At 50.7% G+C, this 23,509-nt stretch overlaps 1 protein-coding gene across 3 annotated transcripts; it reads left to right on the forward strand.

The window, feature by feature from the left end:
• Window positions 1-3,717: 3,717 nt before the first annotated feature.
• On the forward strand, window positions 3,718-23,509 carry AIFM3 (apoptosis inducing factor mitochondria associated 3). 3 transcript variants are annotated; one of them, XR_006172077.1, is made up of 21 exons: window positions 3,722-3,843; window positions 7,387-7,600; window positions 9,448-9,557; window positions 9,940-10,049; window positions 10,172-10,216; window positions 10,771-10,867; window positions 11,640-11,752; window positions 13,135-13,221; window positions 13,964-14,055; window positions 15,068-15,198; window positions 15,658-15,773; window positions 16,041-16,112; window positions 16,561-16,624; window positions 17,081-17,157; window positions 17,407-17,524; window positions 17,747-17,845; window positions 18,302-18,377; window positions 18,626-18,720; window positions 18,801-18,860; window positions 20,783-20,887; window positions 21,230-23,509. XR_006172077.1 is itself a non-coding variant. In XM_042839455.1 (20 exons), the coding sequence occupies exons 1-20, from the start codon at window positions 3,813-3,815 to the stop codon at window positions 21,267-21,269; spliced, it is 1,857 nt and encodes a 618-aa protein (XP_042695389.1). In that variant the 5' UTR covers window positions 3,718-3,812; the 3' UTR covers window positions 21,270-23,509. The 3 variants fall into 3 exon arrangements, 2 of the variants coding, with proteins under 2 accessions (XP_042695389.1, XP_042695388.1); XM_042839455.1 differs by lacking the exon at window positions 18,626-18,720 and having other exon boundaries at window positions 3,718-3,843; XM_042839454.1 differs by lacking the exons at window positions 18,626-18,720; window positions 18,801-18,860 and having other exon boundaries at window positions 3,724-3,843.

Consider the following 23,509-nt stretch of genomic DNA (forward strand, 5'->3'; position numbering starts at 1 on the left):
CATGCATCCAGAGGAGAGTTCTGCTTTCCTTGGCAGCACAGCCTGTGTTATTCTGGAGATGGAGCCAAGAGACAGCCCTGAGACTTTTCAGCTCAGAGGAGTGTTAGCATTGCTACACCAGGCTGGGGGGGGGGAGGTCTGTCAGAGTGGGGTGAGCACTGTGTGACTCTGGCTCACAGGAGAGTGGATCCTCTGAAAAAGAAGAGGAATGGAGAGCCCCTGTGCAAGGACACCAGAACTCACTTGTGGAAAATGGTGCCTGGGTACGGATCATGGAGAGCAAAGGTCTGCTGGGGATGGAGGGCGGTGCGGTACGATGGAAGGGAAGAAGTGGGCACATTTAGGATGGAAATAGAAGGTTTGTGACTGTCAGGGGGGTGCTGTGTGGGGATGGTCATTCTGGTGTCATGTACTGGATCTGTGAATCTGGCTGGGTTGGAGCCCGGTGGTGTCCAGGACTCAGTGAGTAGGGGGCTGCCAGCAGGTGTGGGGGTGGTGAAGGGTCTGGGGGCTTTTGGCACTGAGCCTCAGGGTTCATTGGGCAGCCCAGCACCTGGCTCTGCTCTCAGACTGTGACATGAGAGGGATGTGCTCCTGCCTCCTCCATTGTCCCTCCATTCCCTCCATTCCAGAAATGCTGCAGGTGCTCTGTGCCCTAGGACATGGCCAGTGGGGTGGGATGGGGTGGGATGGGATGGGATGCAGCGGAGGTCACCACCATGGAGGGGTTTGTGCTCCGCTCTGTTTGCAGGGTGTGCCCATAACGAGTCTCCTGCTGGAGCTGCTCAGCAGTTCCCACTGTGCTCTCTGTGAAAGACAATATTGTGCACATACAGAGAGCTGGCAAGGAGGGAACTCTGCAGTAGATATAGAGAGCTTTGGGATCAAGGATTGTTTTTTTCCACAGCAGGGACCAGAGCCAGAACCAGCTCTTTCCTGCAAGTGTGGATGGTATCATCAGGTGCCCTGAGCTCTTGCTCTTGCTCAGGGCACAGCTTGCAAACCCAAATCTCTCTCTCTAGCATGGGCACATGGTCCTGTTTGCACTTTAGAGCAGACAGTTTTGGGACTGGGGGCAGATTCACCCTGGATTCCCAGCTGCAGAGATGGGACGGCAAACCTCACCTGTGGACTCGCTCCAGCAGGTCCTTCTTGTCCAGTTTTTCTTGTGCTGGGGGCCTTGAGCTGACTGCAGTTCTCTAGGTTGGGTCTCACAAGGGCAGACCAGAGGAGGACAATCACCTCCATCATCCTTCTGGCCATGCTTCTTTTGCCATGCTTCTTTTGCCACAGCACAGGATGCAGTTGGCTTTCTGAGCTGCGAGAGCACATTGCTGGCTCACATTCAGCTTTTCGTCAGCCAAACCACCGAGTTCTTCTCCACCTGTATGTGTGTTTGGGATTGCCCCAGCCCAGGTGCAGGACTTTGCCCATGGACCCACTTCTTGAGCCCTCAGTGTAGATGTGTTGGCTGTAACCAATCACCTCGCTGTTTTCCGTGGGCCTCAGCATCGTTTTCCAGGAAGATCTGCTCCATCATCTTGGAGAAGCAAATGTGGATCTAGGCTTTGCTGGAGAGTCTGTGTGAGAGCTGGAGTGAAACACTTCCAGCACTATCATGACTGCCTGGGTTGCCAGAGCAGTCCTTAGCTGAGGGTGACTTCTGGAAGGCTTTCTTGTATGGATATGTTGGAAGAAGGACAATATTGATAGACATCATGGACCTTCCAACAGTTCTGTTGTGAAAGACTGATGAAGATTGATGTTCTTCTCCCAGGCATGGAGCCTTCTCTTCAGACCATGCACTCTTCAGAGGCATCCACAAAGCAAGTCCTGAGAAGAACATGCTGAGATCTTTAAATACTGTGAGCCCCAAAACTATCTGCAGTAACTTGTAATACTTCTGAAGGGAGAAGTTCTTGAGTCAGAAAAAGGGGTTTGTTTGCAAACAGTGGGACAGAAATGCAATGAAAAGACAATCTTATGCAGAGGCAGTTAAAAAATAGCATCTCCTGTTGAGCTTGAAGCTCTAGGACATTCCCTGTGAATATCTGTGCTACAAATGATTGAGAGCTAGATAAACAAAACTGCCACAGGGAATAGTGCTTGAGAGATCAAGGGCACAGCTGGATTGCTGGTCCTGCAAAGCAGGGAATCACTGACCCGAAATGGCTCAGCCAGGCGAGGGGCTGTGCTCAGAGCCGTGGAGAGTGGCAAAGTACTCCAGAAGTGACAGAGCTGAGAGAAAAAGAAAATCCTTGCCAGGCCCTGCATCTGACTGCTAGAGTGCACTGGTGCTGGTATCACTCTGAACTTCTCCACCTTCCTTAGGAGCTCTACGTCTGGTGGAAGAGGTGTGGATGGGGAGCTTGGGGCAGTCTCTGGCTGCCATGAGTGGATATCCGTGTTCTTTGTCATCCATTGGACCTCAGCCTTTTCTACTGAAAGGCATCTGGGAGATCTGGTAGCCATAGGGACCTCCATGTGTTTGTGGGACTTCTCACCTCACCAAGGTCTGTTATTCAAAGCTTAGAGTAGGGTTATCTCACATTGCTCACAGGTGGGGAGATCATGAGATGACCTGACATCCAGAGACCTTTTAACCAAAGCTCTTCCAGGATCCTGTGGCTCTCCAGTGGCACTCGGCTGTGGGGCTCCCAGATGGGAGGTTCAGCCTGTTGCTTGTGGGGCTGAAAGGATGCTCACGATGCTTGCTGTGAACAGCTGTAGGATCCCAGCCATGGGGACGTCAGGCATCTATCAACCTCCCAGCCTCTGCCAAGGGTCAGCCCAGGCACAGCCTCTCCCTCCAGAGAGCCTGCGGGGACCATCAGTAGGGGAACTGCACAGAGGATTGCTTCAGATTGCTGCCTTGAAGGCCCAAACAAAGCATTCACTTCATTCAAATGGCCAATACTCATGGGCAGGCACCCGCCAAACCCCTCAGAAACCAGCCAGACCGGCTGGAAAAGCGTCCTGCTTTCAACTGTGCGTTGGCATCTCTGCAGGGTTGGGAATCTTCTATTGCTTTACAGTAAATTATTGTCCTATATCACTGATATACAACAGTCTCAACTGCTGAGACTCTCTTTCTCTCCTATAAAACCATTTTCCATTTCTTCCTGTGAGTTTTGGCAAAGGTCCACATAGCAGCAAAGCAGATACTGCATGTGACTTTGCTGCTGTATTTTTCCCAAATCTTCTGCATCTCTGTGCCTCCTTCCTTGAGTGTTTGTTTCTTTTTTGCATTTGCTGTAGCGTAAGTATTGGCAAGCTGCTCTCCTTGGATGCTCTCACCCTTGCCACTCAGTGACTTGGCTCTTCCTTGTTCCGTTCCCTCTGCAAATGAGCTTGACTGGGAGCTCTGCACAAACGCAATGGCTCTTTGGGGACTGGATGTAGCTTTCATAACACACTCCTGGCTCATCCACGGGGACCTGCACAGGGTTGAGAGGTGGGCCTGTATGAACCTCACGTGTGCCCCATCCCCAGTGCTGCTCCAGGCCATGGATGGGCTCAGGGCAGCCTGGACTGGTGGGGGCCCCTCCAACCCACCCGTGCTGTGATTCTATGAAACGGTTAATTCTAGCCTTCCCAAAGGCAGGGCTTCAGAAAGTTATTAAAGCCTGGAGATGAACCAAGCGACTCTGGTGATTTAAAACTTCAGAAGGATTTTTGTGCCCCACGCAGGTGCCGAAGGACGCCTGAGGCCTGGTGCCAGCAGGTGGCTGCCATGCGAGGCGCTGCCCGTCCCCTCGCTGCTCTGCACACCGTCCCTGCTGCGCGCCCGGCGCCGTGCTGCTCTGCTCGCCATGGGAGGATGCTTCTCCAAGCCCAAGCCAGGTGAGATGGAGGGATGAGGGGATGTAGGTCAGCGGCAGCTCCGCGGGCACCGCTGGGGAATGTTAATTCTCCGCTCCTGCAGGGAGGATTACTGACTGCTAATCCCCTGAATTCCTGTGCTCTGCCTTCAGCCAGAGTCCTGCAGGGCTGTGGGGCCGTGTGGGGCACTGGAGGTTCTGGTGGAGGTTCTGGCATGTGCCCGGCCCTGATTCACTGCAATGTGTCCTGAGGCTGCTGGGACATCTCCCATCTCTCCACACAAACTCCTGTAGCGCATCTTGGGGCCAGGTGGGCTCCTACTGTTGGGCAGCCTGAAGGATCTGAGGTGTTGGTGCGATATGGGACATGTCTGTGAGCCACCGAGCATCCCCAACCAGCAGTCCTGGCTTTGCAAGGCATGGGCATGCAGGTTCTTTGAGATACAAAGAGAAAGTTTGTGGTTTCTGCCATGTGTAGAGGTCATTTCAGTGGACACCGCAGTGCCCGAGGAACATGGCTTTGCACACTGTGGTCACGTTTCTATCCTCCCACTCACTGTAAGTTTTCCTCTCCCGAAGAACCACTCTGCAGCCTTTCTTGTTAAAAAGGTAGAGCACATCCAGGAATAAATGCCTCCACTGAATAAACTTGCAACAAAGTCTGCTGGCAGCTCCGCTTTATTTTGTGTACCATCAGCAAAACTGTGTTTAATCTTGGGCTGATGCAGGAATAAAAGCGCTCTGCGGGCGCATTTCCTGAGCTGCATATTTTTGTGTCGAGCTGTATTTGCATAGCAGGGCAAGTGGCTGAGAATGCCACCCTGTAATGGAACACTCCTTCTGCAGCTCTGTTTCTGATTAGCAGGAAGGTTTTGACAGTGGTTCCCCTCGTTAGCACACACTGCAATGCTTCACCCCAGTGCTTATAAAACCTCCAAGTGCACCGAGATAAACAGATAGGCATTTGCAGATGCTGATGGTGCTGGCAAACGTTTCACAAGCTTTGTGTGACGTTTGGTTTTCATGCTGGGCTCACATTTCTCCATGCCAGAAAGACCTTTTGATGGGCAGAAAACCAGAGCAGGAGACCCGCAGCAGCTAACAACTGATATAAATATCAGTGTTTAATTCAGAGCTTGTGTTCAAGTAGTGACGTAATCTCTTATCTCCAGTGCTGCAGTCGTGTGACCCCAGACACCATTCTGAAGCCTGGTTCTCAGCCTCTGCATAACTATTTTGGTGCTTGTGAGGGTATGGGAGCTGCGTGTCGAGGCTGTTCCTGTGCCTTACTGCCCTTGTCCTGGCTGCTGGGAGGTGGTAATGCCTGCAGAGGCAGGGGGGAACCAGGCACATTTATTTCCTGATTTTGTGATTAACTCTACCGTTTTTAATGAGAACGATTTTGAGTTGCAGGCCAGTAAAATGAGAGGGCAGCAGCCAGGTGCCCACCATGTCCCACCACATCTCACCGTGTTTTACCATATCCCACCGCATCCCCCCACATCCCACTGTGTCCCACCATGTCCACAACATCCCACTACATCCTCCCATGTTCCACCACATCCTACCAAAGCCCTTCACATCACACTGCATCCCACAGTATCCACCACATCCCAACATATTCCATGGCATCCATCTTGTCCACCACATCCACCACGTCCCACAATACAGTGAGTCAGTAATTCAGTGGAGTTTCACTTCTTATGTCTTTCCTTTGGCTCGGTATGGGAACACAGCACACAGAACACTGCTTGGAACAACCCACTGCTGTGGGAGGAGAAAAGCAGATTTGTCCTGAATTGGGCAAGGAGCAGCTCTTGGCTCTGACCCCAGCAGAGAGGCTGGAGCATGTCCTGACCTCACTGATCTCCATCACTTCTCTCAACTCTGCTATCTCCTCTGCTGAGCAAAATGCCAATTTTCCTTCATCTCTCTGAATCTACTCATTGATTGTCTTTCCTCAACCTCTTTGGGTTGTGGGTTTTAATTTTTGTCTTCTGTACAGCTCTTCCTGTTTGTGACATTTACAAGATAGGGAAAGTGAAATACTCTCCCACATACCTTCTTTGTGTCTGGCAATTATGCCCAGCTCACTATAAAAGTCCCCTGGTGTTTATTATAAATATTAATGGCTTTAGTCTCATGAGGAGCCTAGGAGATAAAGAGATGCTTTATGCCTGCTTGACAAATGTGGACATGAAATGCATTTTTTAAACTCGCAGCTGTCACCTGGCATGATTGGTTTGAGATGTCAGAGCCTGGTTTCTCAGGCACATGCTGTGACCATCTCCCTGCTCCATGGGGTTTGGTGGCACCTCAGTGATGCTCAGGGGCTCTAATGAGTTATGTCCAAGGAAAGGCCAAATGGCTGGTACCATGAATGGCCATTAATGACTGTGGACATTTGCATTTAGGTAAGCTGATTAGCTTCACACAGAAGCCCTGTGCTGCTACTGCCAGGAGCAGTCTCATTGCCCTGAGGTTGTCCTTTCTCATGGTGCAGTAGCTTCTTCATTCAGTACAACTTCTTGCACCAGCTTGGATGTGATCTGGGAGGTCTGGGATGGAGTCCAGGAGACCTGTGGTGGGATATGAGTGGCCTGGGTTGAGGTCTGGGAGGTCTAAATAGGGTGTAGGAGGTCTGAGATGGACTGTGAGAGGTCTGAGATGAGATCTGGCTCTCTGGACTTCCTATCCCAGTTCCCACCAAGGCCCAGTCTCTCCTGGCCCCCAGTTCCACCACAGATGTCTCCCATCTCCTCTCATTAGCTCGCCCTGGCCCTTGCATCCAATGTTCCCAGGAGAATCTTTGCAATTTGTGTTTCTTATCTCCTGAGGACCTTTAACATTCTTCAGGTCTCGCACAGCTCTCCTGGACCTCTCCACACCCCTACACGGGTATGAGGGATTCTCATTATGGAGAGCAGCTTTCTGGTCCCTTCTAGGAAGCCATCACTTGACTTTACGCTAACATTTATGGCTAAGAGGGCTTGTCTTGTCAAACCTGTTCAATAGTTTAAACTTAAATAAACCAGACAATTCTCGCTTTCGCTGAAGGTTCACTCCATGCTGAAAACCTCATGCAGAAATAGTGTTGAGCATTTTTGATACTGGCTCCTTATTAATGCCATCTAATGAAGCAGTTTTATACACCATGCAGTGTCTGCTTTCGCTTTCAGTTAATGTTATCTACCAACAAACAAAGGATTTTTTTGAAGTTTCTTTGAGCCCTAGAGGCCTTAACTGCCTGAAGCTATTTTCCATTAAACAGGACAGGAAGAGTGACAGAGGCACTGCTTTGCACCAGTGACTAATGCCTACTTGCAAGAGTATTTACTTTATGCATGCAAAGGTGCACAGCTGAGAAAGAGCAGTGGAATAATGGAATTGGGTCATCAAGCCAAGTTTGATATCAGACGTTTTATCTTCCCGTGCAAGACAACAAAAAATGTCAATTCTGTTGACATCTGCCAGCCCCTTTTGATATCCAAGGGAGGAGGGAGAGGCGGAATGGCAGCAAAACTTCAGGCTTTGTTTTAATGAAGATTTCTGTTTGCTCCTGCAGTTGAAGTGAAAATCGAGGTTGTGATACCTGAGAAGGAGAGGAGCAAGGAGGAGATGTCACCCAACGGGAAAGCCAGCCCATTGGTTTACAAGGTCAATGGGACTGCCCGGCATTACCATCTCGAGGAGCATCCCATTGCCAGCAACCCCTACCACAACCCAAAGGATGTAGTGGAAGCGTCTGTGTGCCATGTGAAGGACCTGGAGAATGGACAGTAAGTGCCTAAAACCTTCGTAGGTAATTTTAACCCAAAACCCAAAAGAGAGCTTAGAGCCGAAACCAAGCCTTCTACCCGGTTCCTCATTTTCTTGAGGTGATAATTTAACTTAATAAATGCCATCACAGGTGAGTGGCATCAACTGCTCTTTACCCCAGTGATGTGATCTGGGGGGTCAGTGCACCATTCTGAGCTCTACACAGTGCACATGTGGCCTGATGGCTGCTGGGGTTATTGCAGCAAGGAGATGCTGGGTGCTCATGGAGACAACTTCTGCTGGCCATGTATATGGGGCATTCCTAGAAGAGTGTGCTCTGCTTTGGTGCCCTGGTGCAAGAAGGAGGTTGGAAAACTAGGGCTTAGATAAATACATTGCCTGGAAATGTGCAGTACAACAGAGCAGAAAGTTGCTGAGGAGTGTGCAAGAATCATTAAGGTTGGGAAAGATCTCTAAGATCATCGAGTTCCTTACTTACCTGGCTGTAGCAGAAAGCTCTGCAGTCAAACAGGCGGCTGCTAAAGCAAGGGCTGGAAGCTCGATCAGTCAGGAATCCAGGCTTGCACTTCAGCTGTGAGTACATTTGACTCCTGAAACCAAGCATTGCAGCAGCCTTCCCCTTGGTGGACATTTTAAATTGAGAATGGCTTTTTTTCTAATAGTGTCTATCTCAGAGTAGGAGTGTGTGAGAAGGTGCCATGGCTCATAAGCGATGGGTGAGGCCAGAGGAGGCCCTTCTTCCTCTGGAACTCAGAGGGATACTCGGGGATGCTGATTTCAAGGGCAAAAGAACAGAGTGCCCACTGTGGGGTCAGCACAGCCATGTGGCACTGGTCACCCTCTGAGTCTTTGGGACTGAGCACACGCTGAGGACTTTGCAGCTTCCTGTGTATTGCCTTTGAGATGCCAGCTCTTGTTTTTGCCTCTTTCAGATCGCACAGTTCCTTGGGTAAGTTGTAAACTCTCTCACTTATCTTATCTTATCTCCCTACGGAATTATGGTTGTCATTTAACGAGAAGCACAGGTTTTATCTGAAGTGCTGAGGAATGCAGCAGGACTTGTACTGCTCCATGCAAGTTGTGCTGACTGAAGGACATCCCAGTGCCAAGTGTCCTGCTCAGAAGTGGAGCTGCCAGCTGGGGCAGATGGCTCCCAGGGCGAGCAGAATGAACTCCCTGCCCCTGTGCTTCCCCCCACATCTGCACTTTGCTCTGGATTTATTTCATGGGGTGTCTCAGGGCTGGCAAGTGGGAGATGTCAGCATCTCTCTACAAGTACCTGAATGGAGGTTGAAACCAGGAGGGGGTCAGTCTCCTGTCTTAAGTGACAAGTGATGGGATGCCAGGAAATGGCCAAGGGGAGGTTCTGACTGGGTGTCAGAAAGAATTTCTTCATGGAGAGGATGGCCTGGCAGTGGACTGGGCTGCCCAGAGAGACAGTAGAGTCCCTGTCCCTGGAGGTATTTAGAATGGATGTGGCACTAAGGGACACGGTTTGGTGCTGGGATTCATTAGATCAGGTTGATGACTGGACTTGATGATCTTGAAGGTTTTTTCCAACCTAGATGATGTTCTGAAATGCTGCTTCCAGCAGCAATAAAATCGTTAACCACATATCTGGTAGATGAGGGCACTGCAGTAGCTTTTTTGGTTTTGCAGGCAGGGTGCATGATCAGCACAGGTATGCTCTTGCCTAGGGCAGGGCTGGTAACATCTGTGAGCCACCCAGACCTTGTGGCAGATGGGCTGGAGGAAGGGGGAGGTAGGCAGGGTGGGATTGGGCTGCAGCACGAGGTGAGGGAATGGCACTAATTCTACCATCATCTCTTTGTGCTCCTCTCCCCAGGATGCGTGAGGTGGACCTGGGCTGTGGGAAGGCACTGCTGATCAAGGAGGCTGGAGAGTTCTATGCCATGGGACACAAATGCCCCCACTATGGGGCCCCGCTGGTTAAAGGTCAGTCAGCCACTGGGATGCTGTGCTTGATCCCATCTTTGGGTTGATATAATTCCTTCGGCAGCAAAAAGACATGCCTGTGGTGTCAGTGAGGTGCCAGCAGTTCACTTTTGCCACAAACCAGCTCCTTTGAGCAGGGAGAGCCGAAGTCCAAGGCAGCAGTGCCCGGAGCAAATAACCCTGTTGCTCTGGACATGTGATTTCCTAACAGCTTGTAGACTCCATGTTGCATCAGGTCTGTTCTCAAGTAGGCCTGCTCTGAGGGATGCTCTGCCTGAGGCACAGTTTGCTCAGGCTGGGTGTATAGACCTCAGTGCAGAACACAGGAGACTGCAGGCAAGGATGTGCCACCATTGTTCTGCTTTCTGCTTCCTTTGTGCAGGGGTTTTGTCCAAAGGAAGGGTCCGCTGCCCCTGGCATGGGGCTTGTTTCAACATTGGCACTGGTGACATTGAGGACTTTCCTGGCTTGGACAGCCTGCCCAGGTTCCAGGTGAGATCTTTGTTCCTGTCAGCATGGCCTGTGTGGAAGTGTGGGCCCAACACATGGTGGCCTGTGGGCCCTCCTCACAGCTCTTCCCTGTCTTGCAAACTGCTGCTCTTTGTCACCCTCAGGTGAAGATTGAGAAGGAGAAGGTGTATATCCGAGCAAGCAAGCAGGTGAGAGGCAGAGCTGCCCCAGAAGCAAAGCCAGAGGCTGGCTCTGTGTGCTTATGGGGGATGCTGCTCTTTGGGAAGTATCTGAGCAGATGGATATGGGAGCATTCAGAATGGGGAAACCCAAAGTCTCAAGCAGCAGTCCTCTCCTCTCAGCCGTTTGACCTCATCAGCTGCATCAGAACAGTGTGTGGCAATGCAGGTCACATAGTCCATCAACTTCCTTGAATATTAGAGGCATTACGAGCTCAGTTGCAGGCTGAAGTTCCTGATAGAATTTTTGCATTTCCATTTCCCCTGCTGACTGCAGAATCACACACTGGTCCACCTGTCTTTTTTTTTTTTTTCCCAGTGCTTTGTCTCTGCATGAATTTGCCAACAGCAATGGATGTTTTTTTTCTTTTGTACCTGGAAGGGAGCAGTGCACTGGGTAATGGGAAGGCATTTGGTTGAGCATCGGTTTGGAGTCCTCACTGGGTGCAAGGATGTGGGTGTTCCTGGTTGGTCCCCAGTTCCTGCCTGGCTAATGACTGTTCTTCTTCTTGTTGGTGGCATAGGCTCTTCAGACACAGAGGAGGACGAAGATGATGGCAAAGTGCATCTCCTTGAGCAACTACAACCTGAGCAGTACCAACGTGCTGATCATCGGTGCAGGTATCGAGCGGCACGTTCTGGGGCAGCACTGCGTGTCCCTTCCCAGCATGGGTGTCAGAACAGCAGGATGTCCAGGCTGGTTTAAGTAATATGTCTCATATAACCAAATGTGGAACTCCAAACTGAAGAGAAATGCCTGAGAGAAGGCAGTCTGGAGGTACCCCACGTAGTTGTGCTGACATGATGTGTTGTAGGTAAGGCGTACAGCTTGCAGCAGGATACTAAACCAACATGCAATTAGCAAGTTCTAGAAGTCCAGGAACTTGAAAGTCAAAGAGGAGCTGCAATCTCAAGCACATTTTCCATTCCTTGTGCTTATACTGTTTGTTGGTAAGAGCTGGAGTGTGACTCCCATTGGCCAAGGGCAGCTGAGATCTCCAGAGAGCATGGGACGGCTGTGGATAAATGGTCATCCAGATCCTGAGCCAAGTTGCTCAAGAAGTGATGGTCGTTGTTGCTGAAAGAACTTTCTCAGCCTTGACCAGCTATGCTGACAGCTCTTTCTAAAGGCCGAGGTCTGTTCTGGTAAGCAGGAAAGGAGATCTCAAAGGTAGCTGAGTGGGAAGAGAATACCACAGTCCGTTGCATTGGGTTGCTGAAGGCTGCCCACTGCTGCACTGCACTGCTGGGCTCGGAAATATACCCCACTGACCCTGTGGAAATCCATGTGGGTTTGAATGAGTTTTTTTCTACCTGAATTTGTAGGAGCAAAGGATTCAGGCCATCAGACACAACGTATGCTTGGCTGGTGTGGGTCTTCCTTCTTCCTTAGGTGCAGCAGGGTTAGTCTGTGCAGAGACGTTGCGCCAGGAGGGTTTCTCAGACAGGATTGTAATGTGCACGATGGACAGACACTTGCCCTACGACAGACCGAAGCTCAGCAAGGTTTGTACCACCTTGAGTACGAGTCTCAAAGAATTGCACTTTGATATTTCTACTCATTGCACAGTTATGTTTCTTCTTAATTCATCCTGAAAGATGGAACACAAAAGGAGAGTTGTACAGACTGTGCAAGGGATCACCAGCACGGGATCTACCAGCAGCCATCCTGGCCTGCTCATTCCTGTATGGATCCTCCTATGGTGTTCCTCAATCAGAATCCTCAGAGGAATGAAATGGGGCTTGTAAACAAATGGTGTAATCTACTGGGATTTTTATTTCTTTACGTGTTTCTTATCCTTGTTGTAATTGTTGTATAAAAATGATTGGTATAGACAAGTAATGCTCCTTGCTATCATTGTTATGAGCATTGCTTGTCATTGTGACTTGATAATTCGATCTCCATGCAGAGTTCACTTTTTTTCTGACATACATTCCATTTTGAATGCCAGTTTGTAGAGACAAGGCTGATCTTCTGATCCCATTTTTATTTCTGACCAAGGCTTTGCTTGATACCAGACAACAACTCAGTTTTAACAGCAAGGTCTTGAAGCTGGAATTCAAAGAAGAGCAGGCAGTGTGTGTATTCCCTTTTATGTCAGGGATACTTACCTAAGGGAGCTGATACTCAGCAATCAGAGCTTCTAACTCAGCTTGCAGCCCCCAAACAAAGCCTTTGCCAAAGGAATGCAAAGATACACGTGGCTTTTTAAGAGCACTGGAAAGATCCATTAGAGGAGTAGCATGTAAAGCTGTATGCTGCAGGCTTCTTGCCTCCTGAAGCTGCATCATTGCCCTTCCTCTTGCTGAATGTCTGTTATCAGTCCATTCTAAGCTTCCTCACACTGCTCCCCTCTGTGCCCTTTGGACAATTGGTGTCCAGCACTGGAGAGCAGCAAAGCCCTCAGTGCCTCTGCACTGCTCCACGCTGCCCTGCTCACACACCAGCATGGCAACCTGTGCTCCCAAGCCGTGGGGTCAGAAGTTCCTCTCTTAGTAAACACCAAATGTTTAAAGAATGTGCAGTAAAACCCGTGTGACCCTGCACCTGCCTCAAGACCGAAGATACAGATTTCTTCTGAGTACACAGATACCTGAAGTCATGGGAAGGGAGTGCCCCCTGATCCCAACCACGTAGAGATGAAGGACTTTGCACGTCCATCCCTGGTATGCAGCTGGTGCTAAGGGTGCAGGTGATGAAGCCTTTGGTTCGTGGAGGAAATCTCTTCAACAAATGCCATAAGGACTGATTTCGGATCATAGAGTCGTGGAGGCACGGGATGGCTTGAGTTGGGAGTGACCTCGTGCTGGGAGCAGGCGATGCTCTGCTTGCTTTTTCAACTCACAGCAATTGACAGAAAAACATGCTCTTTTGTTTTTTTTGGTAGTCCATGGATTCCCACCCAGAGCAGATTGCCCTGCGCCCCAAGGAGTTCTTCCGCACGTACGACATCGAAGTCCTGACAGAAATGCAGGTATGGAGAGTCCCACTCACACACTGTGGTCTCACCTGCTGACTCCTGATACAGAAATGCTGAATCTCCCTCATGCCCTGGGCTGTTCTGTGCCTCATAGCTCAGTCTGTGGTTGTTCAGAACCAGAATGAATGCAGTTCTCCCCTGGGCGAACTCCACATTGATTGTCATTTCTTACCTGCCATTTGCTGAGCATCCTTGCAGGGATTTGGGGTGACCAAATGGCTTCTGATCAGGACAGTCTGCCTGCAAGCACCCAGAAAGTGATAAAGTAAACATTTTCTCCTGCTATTTTATTTATTCTGGGAGATCTTCAAGGATTTGTAAAAGTCAACTAGAATGATAGAAGGTCTGGGTTGGCTGAGCTGCTGATAGGAACCAAACCTTTAAAACAAGAGAACTACTCAAAAATTAAAAATTAAAACCTATGTTATGGGTAGAACAGAGGCAGCAGAAGTTCTCTGCAGAGTTCTGCAGAGAAAGAGGCCAGATGGTAGTTTGTTAGACTGTCCAGGCCAGGCAGAGCATCAGCATTCTCTCGAGGATCTGTCATTCACAGTGCAGATGTTGGCTTTTCAGAGAGGTTCACAGAGAAGTAATCCTCAGCCTGGAGTGTGCTACCATCACTGTTACTCCATAACCGTGTCCCTGAGACATGGATGGGCAGGCTCTGGCTCAGCATGTGGCATCTCAGGGGTTATCTAAGATTTCATCCCTTAACATGATTTAGAAATGATTTCAGGCTGCGGCTGTGGATATCAAGAACAAGACGGCTGTGTTCAAGGATGGATTTAAGATGGAGTACAACAAACTGCTGATAGCGACTGGAAACACGTAAGCCACAGAGAAACATTTCAAAGATCATGAGAAACTGTTGCATCTGAGAAGCTGAGGAGCTTGTGCTTGAGGATGAGGGGTCAAACGTGGCACTTCAGTTCAGAAACCAAATTCGTTTGCAGAAATGTTTGCAGAGAAGGCAACAAACACATGTTGGGTAGTCTGTATGTCTCTCTCTCTAGCTTTGTTGTCTCTAGCTCAGCCAAAGCTGAGGATCAAATAATACATCCACTGGAATTTCCACCTTTCATTTCTGGCCGACCTTAAAATCTTTTGGGTCCTGTGCCTGGCTTCCTTGCAAACAAGTGCTGCTGCCACATCAGTTGGTAGGCTGACACTGGGCAATGCAGCACTGCAGCCACATGCACCCACCACCTATGGAGGTGCATAAGCCTTTGGAAATAATTTCAACATCCTCACATGCGAGCTCTGAGTACACTGGGTGTTTTTAATGTACCTGAATTATTTAGGATCTTCATTCCCATTTCCAGATTAAGTCGTGTATGCAAGGGCCGGATATTTAAAAATGCATATGCCTCAGTAACTGCATGGGGATGGCAGGATTAAACTGCTACCGAAGCCACATCTGCACAGGCTTATAAAACCTTTAAAATCTGGCTCCAAAGCTTCTGCTGAAGGACAGAGATGGCAGTGTCCCATTGGGCCTTTGAAAAAATTTACTGCATGACAGCAGTTAAACTTAGAATCACAAAGCAGGAACCATCCTGCATCGTGCTCCACTTCTCTATGCAGAGTTTATCCTAGCCCTGTAGGGTTGTCCCACCAAACAGTTGCATGAGGGCTGTTTCTGGGGCTGAGGGCTCTTGCCACTGTCCTCCAGAGTTCAGGTTTTGCCTGTTATCTCTCCAGCCCGGGTGATTTGCAGAGAAATGTGGCAGAATGTGGCGTTTTGGCTGTGTCTGATTGCCTTGTCCTGGTGGGCTGCTGATAGCTAGGTCAAGGGGTCTGTAGGATCCCAGCCCAGATAGCCCTCCATTTGTGTTTCCAGGCCCAAAGCTCTCAGCTGTAAGGGCAAGGAAGTGGAAAACGTTTTCAACATCCGGACGCCAGAAGACGCGAACCGCGTGGTGAAGTTGGCCACCAGCAAGAACGTGGTGATAGTGGGAGCTTCCTTCCTTGGTGAGCTCCTGATTTTGAATGGGGTTTGAGAGACCAATTGTAGATCATCAAAGAGAAGTTTCCAAAAACTTCCGTAGAGAGAAAATGTATTGCAGAAGCTTTCCATGCAATCACCAGCTCCAAAATTGGTCAACAAAAAAAGAAGACAAAATGCTGAGGTCACAGGGGTTGTTTTCACCCAGTAGCTCCTTACTTCTAAAACATTCTCAGCCATGAGGAATGTTTCTTTCTTCCTTCATCCAGGTCCATTACCAAATGGTTCCTGTGGCACGCTGGGACTTCATTAGGGCCTATTGCTTCTTTTGACCCCTAAAGCCCTCCCATGGCTTCCACCTCTAGGAATAAATTAATGTGAATGATAAATCCCATGTGATGCTCAATGGTTCTGTCAAAGTGGCGTGACCCAAGTCTGGGTGTGGGGACAGCACTGGACCACTGGGATGTGCTTGTGTTCCCCAGGGATGGAGGTGGCTGCCTACCTGACGGAGAGGGCCCACTCGGTGTCTGTGGTGGAGCTGGAGGAGGTCCCATTCAAGAAGTTCTTTGGGGAGAGAGTTGGTCGTGCTGTCATGAAGGTGACTTTGCTTTCCTGTCCTGGCTTTGGTTTTGGTGAAGTGAGTGGGTTCTGCTGGTTTCAGTAACTTGTGGGTGCAGTTGTTTGACGAGTGGATTTATTGATGGAGCCATGAAGGTGCTCCACAGTGCAAGCCCTCTAAAGACTGGGCTGGGAGCCTCTCTGGGGTGCGCATGGGTGAGGATGCAGTGCAGGCCTGCAGTGCAGGCATGGGACCCCACACTGGGATGGGGCAGGGGGGGCTGAGGTGCACCCACTCTTCCCACAGATGTTCGAGAGCCACAGGGTGAAGTTCTACATGCAGACTGAGGTGTCGGAGCTCCGGGAGCAGGAGGGCAAGGTATGGTGTGGCAGAGGGTGAGAGACAAGAGGTGGCCTCAGCCCCACCGTATCACCCCATGGGTCTGCTGTCTTCTTCAGGTCTGGGTTTATGCACTCTCTTTCCTGGCCCCTGAAATTTCTACTTCTGGGCTTAGCCCACAGGAGGAAGCGTGCTTCAGCTATGGTGTTTGGGGTGGTAACATTGCTTTGAGATCCTGGAGGGGCAGAGGGGCCATCAAGGGTAACCCTGCTGGGACACTTCCTGGTTCAAGCTTTAACCCTGTCCCTAGAAAGCACTGCAGGACTCCCTCAGAGGACCCCAAAACTCATCCTGTTACCATTACGAGGGATTATACTCAATTAGCATGTCAGAAATGAAGTGAGGTGCTAGCTTAGCTTGCTGCTGCCATAGGGTTTTACTTTGTTGACTCTGAAATAACTGCACTTTCCCCCTCTCTCCTGTAAAGCTGAAGGAGGTGGTGCTGAAGAGTGGGAAGGTCCTGCGCGCAGACGTTTGTGTCGTTGGCATAGGTAAGGGGCCATTGCTGAGAGTACATTACGAGGTCTTTGGAGAACATGGGCCACGCTGGGAACCCTCTGCAGCATTAGAGCAAGATGAGGAGCTCTGGTAGTATTCTAGGGTACTCTAGAGAACACTAGGTGGCCCTGGGAAGTCTTCAGGGTACCCTGGGAAGCTTCTTGGCTACCCTAGAGCACACTGAGGGCTGCCAGGCCCATCAAGCCTGTGGTGGTTTGCTCTGCTAGTGGTGGAAATGGAACTGGAGGACCATAAGAAGAGGGTATTTTTCTCCTTAACGCTCATGGAGAGAAAGGTCCTTATCTGAATGTAACTTTTCTACGCTTTGCAAATGGGACCAATCGCGGGATTCGTATTTCATTCTCCAGGGGTGTTGCTTTATTGACTGCTCCACAACAGAGCAATGTGTGGAGTCTAGAGGAAAAAAGGCCCTTTGCTTTCTCCCACAGGTGCAGTGCCAGCGACGGGATTTCTCAAGCAGAGTGGCATCAACATTGACTCCAAAGGCTTCATCGTGGTCAACAAGGTGAGCATGGTGGTGAAGCCAGATCCTCCAAGCTAGACTTGCCTTGGGCTCTGAGCCACCAGCATGGGGACAGCCTGTCCCTAGGTGCTCATGGAGATTATGGATACTGCCATGTGTGAGGTTTGCAAAGCCCAGCCATCTTGGTGCTGTGGGTGTCCACATCTGCACAGCTCCCACCCCTGGGGACCTTGAACAATTCCCTGCTGGCTGAAAATCCCACCCAGGTGTCCTTCTGCTTCCTCCCATCAGATGATGCAGACCAACATCCCTGGAGTGTTTGCAGCTGGTGATGCTGTCACGTTCCCACTGGCCTTGAGGAACAATAAGAAAGTGAATGTCCCCCACTGGCAGATGGCCCACATGCATGGTAGGTGCATCTGAGTGCCTTCGCTTTGCACAACAAACTGCTTGCAGGAATGAACCTTCTGCATGTCCACAGGAAATTTCCAACCCTTTAGGAAGAGAATGAGACAACTGAGCGCAGGGAAACGGAGCAGTTGTAGGAAACTCTGGGAAAAATATATTTTCTCCTGTCCCCATGCTTGCTTAGGCTCAGAGATTCTTCACTTTGCTGTTTCTTGTCTTCCAGGCCGTATTGCAGCACTGAATATGCTGGCCCACGGCACGGAGATCAGCACAGTCCCCTATTTGTGGACTGCAATGTTTGGGAAAAGCATTCGATATGCAGGTGAGGGACTGAGACTGTTGTGGAGTCTGTGCTGGTGGAACTGTTTTGGGACACAGAAGTCACAAAAGTCACCACCTTGCAGTGCCAATTCCAGCCCCCTCAGCTGGCTCAGGGTGATGTGCAGGGACACCTCTTGCTTAGCAAGGCATGAAGGGCCTTGTGGACGTGGAAAGTCTCCCTGAACATGTGTGTATTTGAGCAAGCATGGATGATTCTTCATCCCGCTGCCTTCCAATGCCCATCTCTCAGTGACTGTGGGATGGCTGCCTCTAGTGTAGCTCTGGGTTAAAACACTTTTTGCTAGGGCCAGAGCTGTATCCAGAGGAAAGAAGTGAAAACCAACCTTTAATTCCATGGTCAAACTAAGTAAATGACAAGCAGAGCAAGATGTTTGCTGTGGAACAGTCTTCTCTTAGGAACAGTGCTTCTCCCACTCATAATAATTTCATCTTTCAGGCCACGGGGAAGGATTTGATGATGTTGTCATTCAAGGGGACTTGGATGAACTGAAGTTCGTTGCATTTTATACCAAGTAAGTGTTTCTCCTTTCTCCTCTCCGTGTCCATTTGGCTCAGCTTGTTCTGCTAGGCTGGAAATTATTTTTGCTAGAGCTTCTTCCAGCCAGTTCTGCTCCAATCTGGACACTGAGGTTGCAGGGCATTAATAAATTGCAAGTACAAATGCATTAGTGCCAGGCACTAGAGAAGCAACGTGCTGAGTATTTCTCTCCAGCATACAGTCTTCTTGGAAGCTTCTTCCCACCCTTCCTTTCCATCCTAGGGCGCAACAGAGGCAGCGATTTATCCCAACCCTAATTAGAAAGGAAATGCCAGAGCACTTTAATAAAACATCTGTGGAGCTCTTTCAAGAGCCAGGTGAATAATCCCCCATGGTGCAGGGCCTCACGCTGGGTCTGCGGGGCGGGCGCTGAGCGCTGCCTTCTTCTGCCACCCAGGAGGGGCCCCAGGAGATGGCTTTGGTGTGGCAGGACGGCACCGTGCGCCGAGAGCTGGAGGTACTGAGGGGTCCAGCGGGCTTCTCTCAGCCACAGCCCCACCTCTGCCTCTGCCAGAGGTGACTGGGAGCGTTTCTTTCCTCCTTTCCTTGCCGTTTGGTGATAGTCCTGCTACTGGTGCTAACGCTTTTGGATGAGGATGCTGTCCCCAGGTGGCCGTCTCCTGTTTCCCATGTCTACCTGTTGGCTTAGACTCTTTTTCTGGTGTGTGCTGGTTCTTGCATGAAACGCTGGTGGTGCCGTTGCTGGAGCCTGCCCTGAGCATCAGCTTTCACAATAGAACTCTTTTCTTTTCCAGAGTTTGAAGAACAAAACAGTTTATCCCCATTCAGTGCTGAGGGTGAGCTGCTGAGGGGTCAGCCTGGGGCTGTATGCAAAGGACAGGGTGCTCTACAGTTGTCTTCAAGAGACACCACAGCACCTTTGCCAGAGCAGACCGATGTTATCCCAGTCTGTAACTCCCTGGAGCTCTTGGGAGACCCAGTGAGCAGCTGTGGTTGCCTTCCTCGTGGCACCCCATTTCCACTGTGCTGAGCCCTACAGAAGAAGGGAAGGCCATGTGCAGATGGTGCTCATCCCCAGCAGTCTACTGCCCATAGGCCAAGACTTCTGATTGCTCCCCGTTCCTGCTGCAGGGAGCGTGCCCTTATGGCCTCAAAAGACCTCTTGAAAAACAGGGACTCCTCCTGGCCTCAAAGAAAACGTTTCAAAGCCAGTGCTGATGTGAGGTGCTCCAGTTCACTACTGCCTGCACGTTATTTTGCAGAAGGACCACCTGCCCCTTGTCTTGCTGATGGAAATGGTTGCCTGTGTCGGTGCACAGCAGCATCTCACAGTGGGGAGAGAACCTGCTGGATCAGCTGTCAGTGCAGGGTCCCACAGCACCTAAATTCATTGTGTTCCAGCAGATACTTCCAATCCAGGGTGCTCTTCTTGGGGGCTATATTGGATATTAGTGTTCTTCTGAGGGAGGTGAACCAGTGGGCACGGAGGTGATGAGTGGATGGGTGGTAGGACTGGATGGTCTTGTTTTTTTCCAACCTCAGCTTGCAGTTGTGCAGAGGACAGAGTGCAGTTTAAAACAGCACCCAGCCTAAGATTTGCTGGCTCCTTGCATGGCTCTTGCCATTTGGTGCATGTGTGAATGGATAAAACATGGAATGAGCTGTGGGAAAGCTCCAGTGAATCTGGAGCAGATTCTGGGCTCCCAGTCTGGACAGGGAAGCTGTGGTGGTGTTTCCCTGTGGCAGTGAACTGATCCTGGTTTGTTGGGTGCCTCCACACTTCAGCTTCCTGAGCAGCGTCTCCAGTGTTTAATATCTCACTCATGCACCTTCCCTGACCTTTACATTATTTATTCTGTTACTAATTGTGAGTCAGACTTTGAAGATTTATGCTCAGGCTGACTCCTGCAAATCTCAGAGCAGAGGAACCCTTCTCCTTTGCTTTGTGACCTTTACCCGAAGCTCATCTGGTGTTTTTTTACACCTTTTCTTCCTCTTCATTCATTTCCCATTCACCTTTTGATCTCACGTTGTACCACCAGTACTGGGACTAAGGGCAGGTGATGGTCAGCCAGACTGGGACACACTGCTCCACCATCAGCCCCATCTCTTCTGGTGTTACTCCGTGGGCCAAGGTGCCCCTGGGTGCCCAGGGTTCCACCCCTGGGCAGTGGCACAGAGGCAGCTCTAGGCACCCTGCTGAGCATCACCAGGCCAATACACAAACTTCTGTGAGACCACAGTGGGGTCAACCAGCTCCAAGCCCTCTTCTGTCCTTGTCCCATACCGTAGTCGCTGCTCACACCTCAGAGCAGGTCCCATTTTCCTTTGCTCCCTGCCTCTCTCCAGCATGTTGCTTCTGGGTGATGGAGATGTCCCTGTTGGGGCTGCCCTGACCTCTCTGCTCTCCGGCCCTAGGAGTGACGAGGTGGTGGCTGTGGCCAGCATGAACTACGACCCCATTGTTTCCAAGGTGGCCGAGGTCCTGGCTGCTGGCAGGGCCATCCGAAAGCGTGACGTGGAGTAAGTAGATGTGCTGTGCCAAGAGCTGGGCTGGGGAGGAGCCTGCAGAGGGCCGCCTAACCCTGAATGTCTTTTCTCTCTCTGTCTCCTGCTGCATCTGCACCTTTTAGGCTGTTTGTCCGTCACGGCAAGTACGTTCAGTTTTGGGTCCTGGATCTGTGTGGGGTATTGCAGGTGTGCCACATCTCCAACTCCTGCACGGAGATGCTGATGATGGCCGTGTGCTTGTATTGCAACTCAAACCTGCTTGAACTGTTTTGCATGGGGTGAAAGTGCTGGCAGAGGAAGGGGTGCTGCACAGCTTGGAAAGCTCACAGTGCTGCTCGTTTTTTGTCTTCATAGAACTGGAGATATGTCCTGGCTAACGGGAAAAGGCTCCTAACAGACATGGCTGCAACCTCCTGATACTGCTCTGGCCTCGAGGAGATGGGGATGGCTGCAGAGCTCCACGGCACGATGCAAATAATGCCCCCGAGTCATCTTCCCTTGAGATTTGGCCAAACCCAGCCTTTTTCACCAAGCAGTCACCTTCCCAGCAGCTCTGTGCATGCAAACCGCTGCCAGCTCTCCTGGGTGTGGGGTCAGTGGGTGGAATCCCCACTGCAAAGTCAAGGAAACAGACCCTGGGGGAGCAGGGTTGGCACCAGCATGGCTGGCAAGGAGCTGCAGACTGCTGCCATGGGGCCCACGGTGCTGGTGGGTGCCACATCCATGCTCTCCAAGCGGCACAACAAGAGCTCCAAGCACATCCCTTCACCTTATGAACAGCATGAGTGCCTTTTGTTGTTCTCTGTAGCCAGTACATGCTCTCAAGCACATTGCTCCTTCCTAGATCCTCTTTCCTCCACATGGAGCCCAGCATCTGCACCTTCTCCTTAATGGTAATGGAAAGATTGACATTGCTGCTGCCATGCTACTGCAGGCAGAACAGCTGGAGGAGTATTTCTGGCTGTTTGCTGCCCTTAGTCATTTACTCTTCCTGTCTCCTGATGGCAGAGCTACATATCTCATCTCAACTGGCAGAGTCAGTGCTCTGTGGCCATGCTTGCTGCTCCTGGCTGGCAGAAGGGCCCCAGTTCTTGCTCAGGAGTGGAGGTGGCCAGATCAGATCCCTGTGTTTGTCCACCCAGCAGAGCCAGGTGTGAGATTCCCCCATGGACAGCATCCAGTTCTGTCCTTTGGGAGCTTTGTTCCCCATCTGTCATTGCATTACCCTCAGCCCAAAGCCAGAAAATTGTTATTTTCAGTTTGATTCATCCCCCCCTTATGAACGAAAGCAGTGCTCCTATTGTGATCCAGACCCTTTCTGCTCCCTTCCAAGCCCAGCAGGTTGGGCAGATGGTGCCTGCACCTCCTGTGCAGGATTCCCTTGGTGTCCCATGTCCTGCTCATCTTTATCTCCAAACTTTCAGATCTTTGCTCAGGTGGCAACATCAGCAGTCACACCTTCTCTTGGCCCCTTCTGCTTTCACTGCCAGGTTTTTCCCAGGCAGTGTGACCAGTGGTGGCTGTAGGCAGGGATGTGGGCACAGTGCCCAGCTGCTGCTTTGGATCCATGGGCAGCTGTGGCTTTGCATCACATATCTTGCTGCTGGGGTGGTCAGACGCCATCCAGCAGCACTGGGATCGTTTACCTGTTATTGCTCTGCTCCTTCTTTCCTCACTGCCCCGGCACAGCAGCTCTGTGTGCCCCCCAGCAGAGCCTGGCTGACCTTTTCCAAAGCACCACCTTTCTGCTCACCCAGAGGCACCATCACTGAAGTGCTCCCACACAGATGTGCAGTGTTTTGCTTTTCAGGAAAAGCATGTCCTGTCCACGGATGGCCAAATAGACCAGCAGGACCTCATGGGCTTTTCTACTGGTTTATCAGCCTTCCTTAGTGCACTGTCCTAACCTAGTGACAGACCAACACTCAGAGCATGCTCTATTTATTCCATACCTTATAACATTGCCTGGGATATCCACGTAGCATAGGGTTTTTCCCCAAAAGAGAGTCCTTCGTGGGACCTCCTAGCACTCCTCCTTCTTCCCAGCAGCCTGTGTGATGTACTCCACAGCTTAGCTTTAAGCAAGTAGAAAAATCCTTTTTATTTGGTTTCTCGTGTCCCTTACCAGGGTCTGGCTCTTAAGAAATGGCCTCAATAGCAGCAGCCAGACCAGGCACTGGCAGCAGCTGCTGCCCGAGGCACCTGCTGGGATGGGGTGAAGGCTGAAGAGCACAAGGAGAACCATTGGGGGCCCACACCTGTGTGAGGACCCACACATCCACGATGGAGACCACCTGCTCCAAGGGGGGCAAAAAGCTCCATGGGCCTGGGGACTTGAGGACTCGTTTTTTGGCAACGTCACCTCGATGCCAACGTGGAGATGGTGGAGCACTTCTGCTGCGGTGTCCCTTCTGCGATGGGGCACATCCACATCCGTCAGGGAATTTTAAGCAATAACGATGCTGATACAATGCAGCGGGGAGAGGGTGCAATGGGGCAGAGTGCTGCGTGGAGGGGATGGTGGTGACAGAGGACGGCCACCACCTGCTGCTGCCCCACTGCTGGAAATGCTCTGTACCCTTGGGCTCAGTGTCTGGGAGCTCTCACTGTGGCAATAAAGGCCCTTCCCCAGCA

This window comes from Centrocercus urophasianus, unplaced genomic scaffold (genome assembly GCF_019232065.1).
Source record: "Centrocercus urophasianus isolate 14NV4802_14NV808 unplaced genomic scaffold, USGS_Curo_1.0 seq_928, whole genome shotgun sequence".
NCBI classification, from domain to species: Eukaryota; Metazoa; Chordata; class Aves; order Galliformes; family Phasianidae; genus Centrocercus; species Centrocercus urophasianus.